Raw genomic sequence first — 13,918 nt, forward strand, 5'->3', positions numbered from 1 at the left:
TGTGGTTAGTATTTATTGCTTTTATTTTTGTCTAGTTTGCCGTTAGTAGTTAAAAATCGAATTGCTAATTCTATGTTTGCTTAATTATTTACAGTAAAAATCTATACATATTGTGCTTACATTATCAATTACAGTCTTAGTTTAATTTGATTGGGCAGAGCACATGACAGGGCAGTTAGGTCACTCTCAATGGATGCTGTCATTTTAACCGCACGATGGCAATGTTGCCTAATGTTCACTTTGAAAACCCCTTCAGGAACTCAATTTGTTATCATACATTCTTACAAAAATATTTATGTTACACCGACTTGGCTTTGCCACACTTACAAAGTTGGACTTTGTTTTTTGTTAAGAAGATTAAATATACCCAATACCCAATATCAACCAATGCAAGAGTAATGCATTTTTTGAGCGTTAATGCGCTCTACACGCTGGAGTCTTGACATGTCCATTTAGAGCATAATAAAAGCTTAATGTGACAATTTAGGGATTGTTTTTCTCTCTCTTTGTAAACGTATTTTTCATTTACTTCGATGGGAACCCCATGTATTTGCATCAACTCCTATTCGAGCACATGGCAACGCATTTAAATTCCCTGAAACAGCACCTCTCTATGTGGAGCGTCTACGTCACGCGATCTGACCCGCTCGCCCATGGAAGCGCGCGAGACCCAGCCGGAGCCGCCCGTTCATTGTATAAAAACAGCTCTGGGAAAAATGTAATTCTATGATTTTATTTCAAATGGATATATCGGTCGCCAGGAATAATCTGCGTTTCGGTGGTGTTGCGGTAAGTGCTAGTGATTGCGCGCAGCTCCAATGGAGAATTGCTAACATCTGGCGCGCGCTGGCGGCTAGAATTCAGCGCTGGATCGCGCGAACGTTTCGCTGCTTGACATTTATCCATAGATTTCGTGCATCGCTCCATCACTCATTTAAAATACTCAGCTGTAATAGGCGCACGAAGAACAGTTTTCTTTTCTGTCGATGTGTTGTGCATGCTTTAAACCTTTATCCCCTCATATGTCTTCTGTTTTATTCCTTGTAGTGGTTAACTGTGCAGAAAATATGCAATTGTCCTACAGTTATGCTTATATTATTGGACTGATGGCCTTGGTCAATGCGTACCGCTGATAACTTGAGCAGGTGTAGTGTCGCCTCCACCTCTAATCGACATACCTACACCTCTCATCATCATCATCATCATCTCTGATCCATCATCTGTCCTTCTGAACACTGACTGCATGGTGCATTTGGTCCATCTGTTCATCTTATATTAACCTGGGTAGAACATTGCATGTTGCATTAGATGTAATTAAAATGGTAGATGACATTTGTTATGGCCTCCTGCAGCCTAGTAACCCACAGCCTGTGAAGTGGGCTGGTCTCCATTACGTAGATGATAAATGCTGTCACTGGAACTAATGCTGGACCACCTAGAAGACACTTTTCATTATGCATAATTGAGCATCTCTGTCCTTGCTCTCTTTTCCTGCTCCAATAATTTGAGCTCGACAGTATCTAGAAGAAACATGTCTTGGACTGTAATGGCAGTGTGGTTACAGTTTCAGCTGCCTCATCATATTGACCTGAGATTGTTTAGATTGAATGCAGGTTTGCTGCTGTGCACCATGTAATTGCTGCTGTGCAGTGATTTGGTTTGAGCAGTTCACAATTACAGTATGTAAAGATTGCAGGGACAATGCATCATCATCATTATGCAGCAGACGTGTTTCTTGGAGACTGAGCTGTCTTTACTCTGCATAGGCATGTTATGTGGTCAAGCATTTTAGGGAGTTTTATGTGTGTATTTGTGTATGTTTAAAATGCAATCAGGGCCGGGATTTTGCTGTTAAATTACTCCAATAGAAGTGAGAGAATGATCTCTCTATTAGTGCTATGTGGTGGTACACACTGTCAGATGACTCCCATAAGTAACAATTTATTACTGTTTCTTGGTCATCACTGCACAATAGGATGGATTGCTTGTCTTACACTCCTCTCCTCTGCTGTATTTAAAGGAATATTCCAGGTTCAATACAAGTTTAGCTCAATCAACATCATTTGTGGCATAATATTGGTTACCACAAAAAATAATTATGACTTATCCCTCTATTTCTTAAAAACAAAAAACAAAAAAACAAGCTAAATTCTAGGCTACAGGAAGGCATTTACAATGGAAGGGAATGGGGCCAATCTGTAAACGTTAAAATACATGTAGTTTAAAAAGTATAGCCACAAGACGTAAACAATATTTGTGTGAACATAATTTTAGTGTGATAAAATCACTTACTAACCTTTTCTGTGTAAACTTAGGCTATATCCAATTTTACAACTTTGTTGCCATGATGAACCCTAAAACGACCATAAAAACAACTTTACAGCTTAAATATTACATAGGTTTTAACAGGTGAATTAATGAATTGTAAGTGCTTTCATAAAATTATAAGCTTCACATTTCTGTCTTTTAACCCTTCAAAAATTTGCCCCATTCACATCCATTGTAAGTGTCTCAATGTAACATTTTTTCTTTAGTAGGGATGGAACCAAATTATTTGCCACAAATGCTGTCGATTGAGCTTAACTTGTATTGAACCTGGAATATCTTTTTAAGGCCAGTTCTATGACTGACAGCAGAGTCTTGGTAAATCCAGTGTAGAGGAGGGCTTTTAAAATGGATTTTTGAATTTCATTCTTGTTAATGCCAGCACACCGAGTTACTGCCGTTTGTGAAGTATATGAGCTTCAAATAATAGAATTATGGATGGATGGCATGAGTTTGTGGTTATTGCTGTCATGGACCTGTCACTCTGTCAGTCTGGGTTTTTGTCTGACAGGACCGTGGCATTATCGTCCCATGTCTGTCTTGTTTTTCGTGGTTTGTCTTTGTGTGAGCACACGGTTTCGGTTGTATTCTCTGCCGTGCCCTCCTCGGTCCGTCTGGTTTCATGTCAGGAGCACGGTGTCTGGATCCTGACTTCCTGTCTGGTTCGGTTTCGGTCTGTGTCGTGATCTGGACACTTGTGCTCCATGTCTGTCTGTTATTACCGTGAGTGTATCGCGTTTATGTCATCTTGGCAGCATGCACTCACGTCAGCAGTTTGTCTGGCTCTCGCAAATGCGATGCGCCTCGCATCACACTGTCTTCATGTTGTTCTGAGGTTCGGTCACTTCGGTCTAAGGTGTCGGGTGTGTGTGTGGCCAAACTCTCGCACAGGTGTCCTGTCTTGTTTTTGTCACCTGTTGTGTGCATTGCATGCCGTTTGCCTCGTGATGTACGTTTCATTTGGTGTGAGAATGCGTGGCATCCCTTGTTTGGCATTGCTACGCATTCTCTCGTCTTGTCTGTTGGTTGGTGTTTTATGTTTATTCCCTATCCTTACCCAGTCCAGTCGGTCCTGCAATCAGTTTCCCCTGCCCCAGCCTGGATTGCCTTTTTCCCCTTCGTGGTTGTTTGTGTGTTCCCCCTCGTGGGAGTTTGTTTATTTTTGCCTTTTATTTTCTGTATAAATAAATTCCTGTTTTTTGTGAACTCTGTGCTTGGGTCCTGAGCCTCCATCATTCCCTCTGATCGTGACAATTGCACATATATATGTTTTTCTATGGACTGCCTGTCTTCTTAAGATGTTTCCATCCCCTTAAATGTTTTTCTACGTTCAAATTGAAATCCTATCCCATTTTAAAGCAGAGACTTTGACACTACAAGTAAGCTGTAGGTTAATTTCCCTGAAAATTGTACAAAATGTGGCTCTGTAGCGCTATCAAAACATTACTCTGTTTGTTTTAACCTTACATAGAAACATTGGCTCAACCAATGACACTGATTTGAGGCTGGACTTTCTTTTTTTGACCAGTGGCGGTTGAGGGTTAAGGGAACCTTCAAGAAAAGTTGCTTTTTGCAACTTTTCCATTCAGTGATGCTAGTGGCACAGAAATTACAGCTTTATCCTTTATGATGTTCAGTTTGAATGTGTGTGTGTGTGTTTGCACACTGTAAAAAATGTTAACGAAATTAACTGGTTTTATTTAAGTCAAAATGTTATTAATGTGATTACATTTATCTGACAAATTATGTTACACTGAAGAAAGTAATTTTTATGGGTTAGGTCAAGTAGAAATAGATCCTTGAGATAACAATTGTAGGTTGCCACTTTTGCAGTGCATTCAAAATATCACTTTCTCTAATTTGGATTTTCTACTATTTCAAAGAAATGCAGCCAGCCAAGGTATGGATTAGACTCTTCCTTCTATCTTAAAGACACTAAAGGAAACAGGAAATGTAACAGGAAAAGAGTGCATCTGCCGATCAGGCTATTTTTGCTGTGGGTTGAGGGAGGGTATTGGGAAGGGAACAGGTTGTCTTGTCATGCTGTGATGCTGGAACAAATGTTGGAATACTTCCCTTGTTGCCCTGCCATAATGCTGCCAAGAACTCTGATTCCAGGCCTTGTGCACCATTCTAACAGAATCTCAGTGATATGGACTGAAACTGCCATGGAAATTTCTTGAACACCATCACAATCAACAAAGGTGATGTGTGTAATCTTTTCGATGTTAAAATACTTTATCCTATCCCAGTTTAATGTGCAGAGACAACTATAAGTAAGCCATTCATAGATTGATTTAACCAAAAAGTCTAAACACTGTGTCTCTGTGGTGCTTTCAAAACATTGCTCTGCTTGATTGAGTGTCCAACCCAGCCTGACATAGCATCTTTTAGGGCAAGACTCTCTGTTTGACCAATGAAAGACAGGGGGAGTGTTCAGGAAATCTGTTTGAAAACAGTCACAATTAGTGCAGCTACATTTGGTGATGCTGGTAGAACAGAAAAAAAAAAACACACTTAAACTTTCCAATTGTCCCTATACTTTCCTAATACACATGCCTAGTCTTATTGTGCATGATTCATCAGTGTATAATATTCTAAATAAAAGATGTTTGCCTTTATCTTTCATTGAAATTAGCTGTATTACAGTAAATTGCATATTCAGTGTCACTTCAAAAAATGTCCCATTACGAAAGAGAAAAGGGGTTCTAAATGCCTTTTCATGTTGACTTTAAAGGGATCATGACATGCCTCTTTTATTATTTTAATATTTTCCTTGAGGTTCACTTATAATACTAGTAAAGTTTTTTGCACAAAAATAGTCATATATTTGTAAAACATGATCATTGTCCATCCTCATTTAGACCCTCAGAAATGTTCGGTTTTGGTGCTGCTTCTCCTTTAAGACTTGATAGTACATGTCCACTGCTATGATTGGCTCTCTGCTCTTGACTGACCTGCTTTCTCAATGCCATCTCACTACTCGCCTCTACTGGGCAGGCTATGGAAGTGATAAGGTAAATTAGGCTTAGATTTGTTGTTGTGGAGGCGGTCAGATGCAAATGTCTACCACAGTGTGACATCACAATGTGGAGGAAGTAGGGAATGAGTCATTTTGGCAGCTTGGTTTCAACAAATGCACTGAGGAGGAAGTTTTGAGTTCTGTAACTTTCAGTATATTTCTATAGTACAATGACCATTTCTATGTCAAAAGATCAAGGAAATTATCCCTTTAAGCAACTCATCTATTGATGGAAAAATTGATCTGTGATATTACTATAATTTGGCTAATAGACCTTATTCACAGTAGTGCCATATTGGATTATTTGATGTGAATGAGAACAAGGCTGGGAGAAATAGACTTACATTCTCTTCAATGGAATGCACTGTATAAAACTGTATAAAGCTCCAAGATCACATCCAAGTTTTCACAAATGATGGAGTTTTTTGTTTACTGAAATTTTTTGGAAAGATTTTTTTTCAATGTTTTATCAGCTGAACGATCCAAAACACTTTAAACAACAGTACAGCCAATTGAAAAGACTAAGTCTGTCCATCACAGCCTTGTTATCACTTCCGTCAAAAATTTAAGATGGCACAACTGTAAATAAGGTCCAATAGCTGATAAAAAGAAGACAATCAGCATCGGCCATTAAAAAAAACCATATTGGTTTGCCACTAAATTTAACAACTCTTGGTAGACAGTAGTGTGGTCTTGAACATATTTATATGATATAAATAGTAAAATCCTTAGCATATTTAAATAAATATTATTGGACTGAGTAGTGTGTTATTATCACTGCATATGAGTGTTAATAACTGTGTTTATGTGTGTTCATGTGTGCAGGGGGAATGCCTACTCCTAGGCAAAGCCCTGTGGAGGAAGGGGAGGTGCTGAGTGGTGAGGGAAGATCCAACAACAACAACATGGCAACAGATGCCGCCGCCACCACCAACCTGCTGGCCTCTGTTAAAGAGCAGGTACGCCACACCATCTTCATCTGTCAGTGTCTGGCTGTACGCTAGCTATAATCTGAGCACAAACACAAGAGGCACAAACACTGTTGTTAGAGGTAATAAATCAACCCAGTGCTCATTAGTCCAAAGTCATATTTGCATTATTAATTGTTGGGTGGGAAAATCTCACTTTGAGGACACTAATATCCAGTCTACTCTGAATGAGAGCTGATACCTTGTTCCTTCTATTTGTTTACTGAGTAACTGTGTTTTCTCATCAAGTCTGATTCTTAAGCCTTCAAAGACTCATTGTCAGACTTAAAGGGATAGTTCACACAAAAATGAAAATTCTATCATTATTTACTATTCTAACTTTTTCTTGGAACAAGAAAGAATATCCAACAATTTAGTAAATGAGGGCTGTGGCTGATAAGCTTCAATTAAAAAGCACCATAAAAGTATCATGAAAGTAGTCCATAAGCCATACAATAGCGATTGTGTTAGTAAAAGACTGAATTGTAAACTTTTCTGATTAAGCTGTCAGTCATATTATTAACGTATTACTAGGATGCATTTAAATGCTTATGAAGAGCTGGAAATAAGACCTGTTAACCTCTGTGACCAGATCATTGAGTCAGTGATCAGTGATTTGAACTCAAGAACCAGATCAGTCCAATTTGTGAAAAAATCATACAAACCAATTTTGTGAACTGAATTAATTAATTCATTGAAAAGATCTGCATTATTAATAAAAAAAGATTTGTTTTTGGATCGGACTTCTCTCATGAACTCTAATGAACGCTCCAAGAAGAACTAGGATGTATGTTCAGTGAACAGGGACCAAAATTTCAGTCTGTTCCTCACATAATCACTGTTGTATTGTTTCAGAACACTCAAATGGTTTTCTGGACCACTTTTATGACACTTTTATGGTGCATTTTTTGTCAATTTGGAGCTTGACAGCCCCAGTCCTCATTCATTTTCATTATATGGAAAAGAGTGAGCAGGACATTCTTCCAGAATATTCGGCAAAATATTCCTTTTGTGCTCCAAGTAAGAAAGAAAGTCATATGGGTTTGGAACGACATAAGAATTTTCATTTTTGGGTGAACTATAGAACGTGTTTTATTTGGACAGCAAAAACTGCGTAGATCTCATTGCTTTTTCTGTGTGTGCGCAAAGTGTGTGGTCAAGTCTTGTCTTTTCTTTGTGCTTCTCTTGGACAGAATCAGGACATAGGCAAGTATTGTCATTCTGAACAATAGGTTGAATAGTAGAGGCTTGGTACAGCTGGTAGCTCACAGCATGGCACAAGGCAGATGTCTTATCTTGTCTGTAGAACAACACTCAATAATCTCTCCTTTTCATTGGCTATTTCTGAGAGAGGGTCTAAATGATGGTGGACAATGATTGTGTTAATATTTAGAAAAACATTAATTGCAACCTCTTCTAGTGATTGGCTGGCTGCTTGAAGTGAAATGAAAATTTCCCATGCTTTCAAATTATGATATTTCAGAGCAAACGTTGTGTTTCTATGTAACAATGGAAGGCAATCATAAAAAATATAATTGTGTTTTCACAAAGAGATTTACGTCCCAACATCGGAATTCAATCCGATTGCACATTTGGAATGGTGATGGATGCTTATAGCAGCATTTCTGTCATGGTAACTTCTCAATCCAAGACATGGGTTCTGGTCCCATTGGAACCAGGAAGTAAATGCATTTACATAAATAATGGTGAGCACTATGTGGAGGTTGCATTTTCACTCTAAAATAAAAAGTTTTACTCAACTGATGGTTAGGTTTAAGGTTGGGGTTTGGGTTAGGGGGATAAGTTAATAAAATCTGCATTTCTGATGACTGTATAACACCATTTACAACTAAAAATACAACTTGCTTTTGGCGCCACCTTGTAGACATTTCACCTCAACAGCACTTCACCACTGGGGGAAATAGTTCGAATTTCAATGAGCTTGGACTGATTTCAGCAGCAGAACCTTTGAACTACTGTTGCTGAATTCACTGTGCGATCAGTCTGAATCTGATTTTGTAAGTCGTTTTAAGGATTTACACAGTAGTTATTCTTCTATTTTGTGGATTATGTAAGATCTGCACCACATCTTTCAATCAGATAGAAATTTCATTCAGATCCAACTAAGATATTATTTTGACAGATTAAGGCCTTTACATGAAGGCTTTTCAATTCGAATGAGCTATCAGGCTTATTATTAACAGATTAGAGGCTGTATTTAAATGCTTAAGAAGGACTCATACAACAGTGATATTTCTAGTCTTAAAAACACTGAGTCAATGCTGCAACAATGTGTGGCTCTCTATGTGTTTGTCTCCTTTAAGGGCTGCTCCATCAACAAGTCTATCTGTAAAGAGGCAGGGCAACAGTGTTGCCTTCTCACCTTCCACACACAAACACACACACACACACACACACACACACACACACACACACACACACACACACATACATACATACACAAACACATGCAGACACAGACAGTCTTCAGAGACAGCACAAGAGAAGGGGAAGAGGGCACAAACTCAGAGGCAAAGAGCAATGTGACAGGATAGAGGTTGAAAAGAGATGGGATTTAAAGACGATGGATTTTGAAGCTAAATTAATGGTTTAACTGGAAACGGGTATGAACTGCGTAGAATGGCTCTTTTATAGTGGACAGTCTGCACATCATGGCTCTGTTTTTGGTGGTTAAAGGCAGCAGTGGTGACTCTTTTGTCCCTCCTGTCTTTCTGAAGGAGCTTCAGTTTGAACGACTAACCAGAGAACTTGAGGAAGAGAGACAGATTGTGGCCAATCAGCTGGAGCGATGCAGGTTGGGGGCGGAGTCTCCAGGTGCTGCGAGTGACAGGTAAGGCACAGTTCGGAAAAACATTATGATCCAAAAACCACACTGCATGGCTCTGTGTTATGTGCGCACATGATATGGTTTTAGAGGACTGATTTAGATTAATTGTTTAGACCCATATATTACTTTATGCCAAAAAGGATCTATTTACAAAGATTTACAGAAAAAAAGTGTTCTTTGGGTTGACAATTGCTTAACATGAGTATGTATGTGTATGCATAAATTACATTATTGAAAGTTTTGTTTATAAATAGTTTTGAACACTATACTGCATTACTTTTGCATTTGCATTTCATACTGCAAAAAAGAAATAAACTTCTGTACTTCTACAGTTTTGGGTTTGATTAGAAAAGGGTAAATGACAGATGATCAGATCCAATGTCCTTTCTCTTTTAGACGACAGGTTTATCGTAGTATTAATGTACAGTCTATGGTGTAGTCTATTCTTGACTCATAGTTCACAAAAGATGCAAAAAATGTGTTTATTATAAACAGAAAACAACTTGAGCGTGTAGCGCTGTTTTTAACCCTCCTTTCTACATAGCACAAAGATGCATTTAAGCTGCGCTCTCGCAGACGCTTTACTCGGGCGAGTGATCAAAACGCACGAATGTCCTATTTCAAATTTTAACGTCACAGAAAGTCGGTTGAGCTGAAAGTTTGAGGGCGACATTACCCTGGTAAGTAAGAGCAATAAATTAATTTGTTGATTAATTTGTTATTTTTAGTTATTTTGACCTAACTCATTGTCATTTATGACTTACATGTTTATTTCAGCAAGCACAAAGAATAAACGTCGACAAAACTGTTTCGTCCAGGCTTGCGATACTCTCGATTTCAGGAGGTTAGTAATTTCACACTTGCATCCCTAAAATCTCTTTTGTGGATTGACTACAAATCCTGATACCAGGTTATGTCATAATAACATTTTCTTTGCATCTAGAAAACATGGAAGAATACAAAACAAGTTTTCAGGAGCACATCAAAGCATTGAATTAAGCCGACTGCACTGAAATAAAGAGATTAATCAATCTCTGTTCAAGAGTTTGAATATGTCAGATGTCCAAAGTCAAAGAGAGGAAGTGAAGGAAATGTTTCAATTTCTCAACTTGTGAGTATTTGGTGTTTGTAGCTTTATTGTCATGTACAAAAATATGATAATAAGGTATTTTTTTTTTATATTGAAGATGCCATATTTATTTAACATGGGTTTTGTCAAAGTCCTTCACCTATCTCAGAGCATTTCTGAAGTTCTGGACATCAACATCATCAGGGCCATGACAATGGAAAGTCAAAGGGGACATTTGACTTCAAAACAATGACATAAACAATGTCATAAAAGGTACATATTTTTCTATTATTACTCATTATTTTGCATTGCATTAAGGTTTTAGTGATACTAAATAATGGTTAATTTCTGTTTGCAGTGGCTCTGGAGTGCAGCATTACTATTTTGACCATCATCATACAGTTAAAACACAACACTCCTATTCTTCATGTAAGTATAAAGATGCAATTTAGAGAGATACCAATTTCGTTGTTTTTAATTACTCTGCATACTGACAGCAGGTCAATTAAATGTTTCTCTTACTTACAGGGATCAGCACATCCATCCTCAAACTAATCTTTCATATGGTGTCCAGACCCCTCAGAGAGTGCAGAGAGTCTGCATCAAACTGATGACATGTAGATGGCTGAAGTGAAGTGACTTTTTTTTTAATTTGTTATATCCAAAAGACCTCACTCAGTCTGTCAGATCAGTGGCAACAAAATTATTCTGTATTTGCCCCAGTGCTAAAATTGTTTAACAGCTTTTCATTGGTAATTTTTCTTTTTATTTATTCTTACTTTTTTACTTACTTATGGTTATAATTTTAATTTATAGTTAATGTTAAATGATTTAATGTTTATGATTTTTATATAAATAATATTACTATTAATTAACTTTTAGCTTATTATTACAATCCTGAGGATTTATTAAGTCAATTCTCATAACTATTGCATTATGAATTGTGTTAATTATTGCTTGTGTTGTTGTAAATACAAACTATTAAAAATGCTGTACTTAAGAATTTTTAAATGTCTTTTATATGGTTATTTCCCTTTCTTAGTGATATATTAAATGAACTATTCAATTTGCATATCCATTAAATAATCTTCTGGTAATAAAACAAAAAATACATTTAAAAAATAAAATAAAAATGTTACGGTTGCATTTTGGGAACCCCTAAAACCTTTCCACCTGGCTCAAAGAACCCTTAAAAAGGGTTCTGTATTTTCTTCTAAGAATGCGGGTTTTATAAAGGTCTGTGGTAAACATTACTTGAAGATATTATAATGTTTTGTTCAACAACTTATATTACACACAGTCATACCTCAAACGTGAATTTTGAAGCTGCCATGTTTTAAAAAAAAATTTAGCTAAAAAGTTGCTTTTTGACCAGGTTGCTTTGTCAAACAGTAAATCCCAGTTATCCTAAACTTATGGTTAGCACTCACCACTCACTTACTGACATCTGCCTTTAAGCAAATCAGTTGGGGCGAACATCACACAACAGAATTAATACTCATTACTCAAGCCGCACCTGACACAAGTAAACTTCCTGAGGAGAGAAAATGTGCATTTTTATATTCATAGTTGTTGTAAGAATGTTTAGGCCTAAATATTAAAATTTTATAACAAAAATGCCAGAGTGACTGATGTTTCTGCAAGGTTTAGTTTTTAAGCTCTCAAATGGTATTTTATACGAGTGTATCCGTGGCAACTAGGTATTTAAAACAGTGTCATACTTGTGAAGAGTGACTAATGAGATTTATAATGTGCCCACTTTACAGATCATTCCTACGCCCCTGCCTACACACTGTACAGTATATAACACATTTGAATGTATGTATATGATCTGTTTACATACAGAAACACAGCATCGGTCTGTGTCAATGTGTGAAGGAAAAGAATGCAGTGATGCACAAATTGTTGTCTCTCTCTCCACACTGAGTAATAACGTTCATGGGAAGTGAGAGGATGTTTGTCATTTTACAATAAACACATTCAAGCTTTAGGGTATTGTGAATTTGTTTTGTTTGATGAATGTGACAGAAACAGTGTTTCAGATAAATCAGAGATGTTTGCTACAAGAATCACTTCAGAAATATTCTTGTTTCTCTACAATAGTGGTTCCCAAACCTTTTTGTCAGCCAAACCCCAATAACCTAAATTATTTACTTAAAATATCCCATAAAATTTAAATAATTAGTTCACCCAAAAATTCTCTCATCATTTATTCACCCTCATGCCATCTCAGATGTGTATGACTTTGTTTCTTCTGCTGAACATAAATGAAGACTTTTAGAAGAATTTCTCAGCTCTGTTTAAAATGCAAGTGAATGATTACCAAAATTTTAAAGCTCCAAGCACATCTAGTGGTTAAATCCAGGTCTTCAGAAGTGACATGATATGTGTGGTTGAGAAACAGATCAATATTTAAGTTCAATAATAAAATCAATCTCCACTTTCACATTCACATTCTTCTTCTTTTATTTTTGGCTATTACTGGGTATGAAGGAGAATTTATGGTTAAAAAGAGCTTAAATATTTTTCTGTTTCTCACCAACAATTATCATATCACGTCTGAAGATATAGATTAAACCACTAGAGTCATATGGATTATTTTATGCTGCCTTTATGTGCTTTATGGAGCTTCAAAACTTTGGTACCCATTAACTTGCATTTTATGGACCAACAGAGCTGAGATATTTTTCTAATAATCTTTGTTTGTGTTTACCAAAAGGAAGTAAGTCACACTTGTGAGATGGCATGAGGGTGAGTAAATGATGAGAGAATTAAAATGTTTGGGTGAACTATCCTTTAAAGATGCACTCAGTAGTTTTCTATGTATGTTGTCTTGGGCTTACTCTGACACCTATGGACTTGGATGCAGTATTATTCAAACACAATAGTTTCAGTTACCGACGCCATTACAGAAATTCACTATTCACAGTCAGCCATGAATAATTTAATCCATGAGTGAAAGTATCCAATAACAGAGTGGTTACTGAGATCAAGCAAGTAGTATTTGTCATTTAACTGGTCATGTGATTCTAACATGGCTGCTCCCATGAGGGGATCCTCTCCATGTAGAATAAAACATCCTTTATATGGTTGCTGATATGACTGGATTTTTCATCTCATGTGAGTGCTCATGATTATACAGTAAACAGTATATATGTGTGTGTGTGTGTGTGTGTGTGTGTGTGTGTGTTTCAAAATTACTATTCATTTTTTTTAGGAGTCAAACTATTTAATGAGGAAAAAATGATTGCACATTTAAGGAATGCAAGCCTTTCATTCAATAAAATTAATCTTCACATGTTATTCATTCAATATTATAAAGCTTCATGTTATTTGGTTGTTATTTGTAAACAATTAAACAAAAAAAACGTATTTTGATTAGATTATGTAAGTGTTCGATTTTGATTTCATTTTATACAGTTATGTTTTAAAACTTTATACATTTTTATTTAATATAATTGGCATTTCATAATCATCTCACAAACCCTATGGAAACCCTGCTTTATAAAGTGAAGATTTATTTACAATCTGGTTTACCTGTAGTCCAGTAACTCATCCCATGCTTTGCCAGAGTGAACTCTGTGTGTCTGTATTTTTGAATGGACATGTCAGCTGCCCTGTTAGTTCCTCTCGTGGATCAGAGAGTGTCCATTCTGTTTTTTTTTTTTTGTTGTTGTTGTTTTTCA

General features: G+C 36.7%; 1 protein-coding gene and 1 long non-coding RNA gene across 6 annotated transcripts in view; both read left to right on the forward strand.

Moving 5' to 3' along the window:
- The first annotated feature begins 586 nt into the window (after positions 1–586).
- The window catches only part of LOC127445821 (plakophilin-4-like), a 66,081-nt gene continuing 52,749 nt past the window's right edge, over positions 587–13,918 (forward strand). For 3 of the 4 annotated variants that reach the window (XM_051706216.1, XM_051706217.1, XM_051706218.1), the window contains exons 1-3: positions 587–789; positions 6,173–6,306; positions 9,054–9,166. In XM_051706216.1, coding sequence (XP_051562176.1) covers positions 6,178–6,306; positions 9,054–9,166 — 242 coding nt within the window. In that variant the 5' untranslated portion in view covers positions 587–789; positions 6,173–6,177. Of the gene's footprint in view, positions 790–6,172; positions 6,307–9,053; positions 9,167–13,918 lie in introns of those variants that run through there. The other variant, XM_051706220.1, reaches the window with a different exon arrangement.
- LOC127445867 (uncharacterized) lies at positions 9,687–11,011 on the forward strand. 2 transcript variants are annotated; one of them, XR_007898057.1, is made up of 6 exons: positions 9,687–9,843; positions 9,941–10,007; positions 10,107–10,274; positions 10,385–10,505; positions 10,591–10,661; positions 10,761–11,011. It is a non-coding gene; the product is annotated as an uncharacterized LOC127445867 (long non-coding RNA). The 2 variants fall into 2 exon arrangements; XR_007898056.1 differs by having other exon boundaries at positions 9,687–10,007.

This window comes from Myxocyprinus asiaticus, chromosome 9, assembly GCF_019703515.2.
Source record: "Myxocyprinus asiaticus isolate MX2 ecotype Aquarium Trade chromosome 9, UBuf_Myxa_2, whole genome shotgun sequence".
Classification (NCBI taxonomy): domain Eukaryota; kingdom Metazoa; phylum Chordata; class Actinopteri; order Cypriniformes; family Catostomidae; genus Myxocyprinus; species Myxocyprinus asiaticus.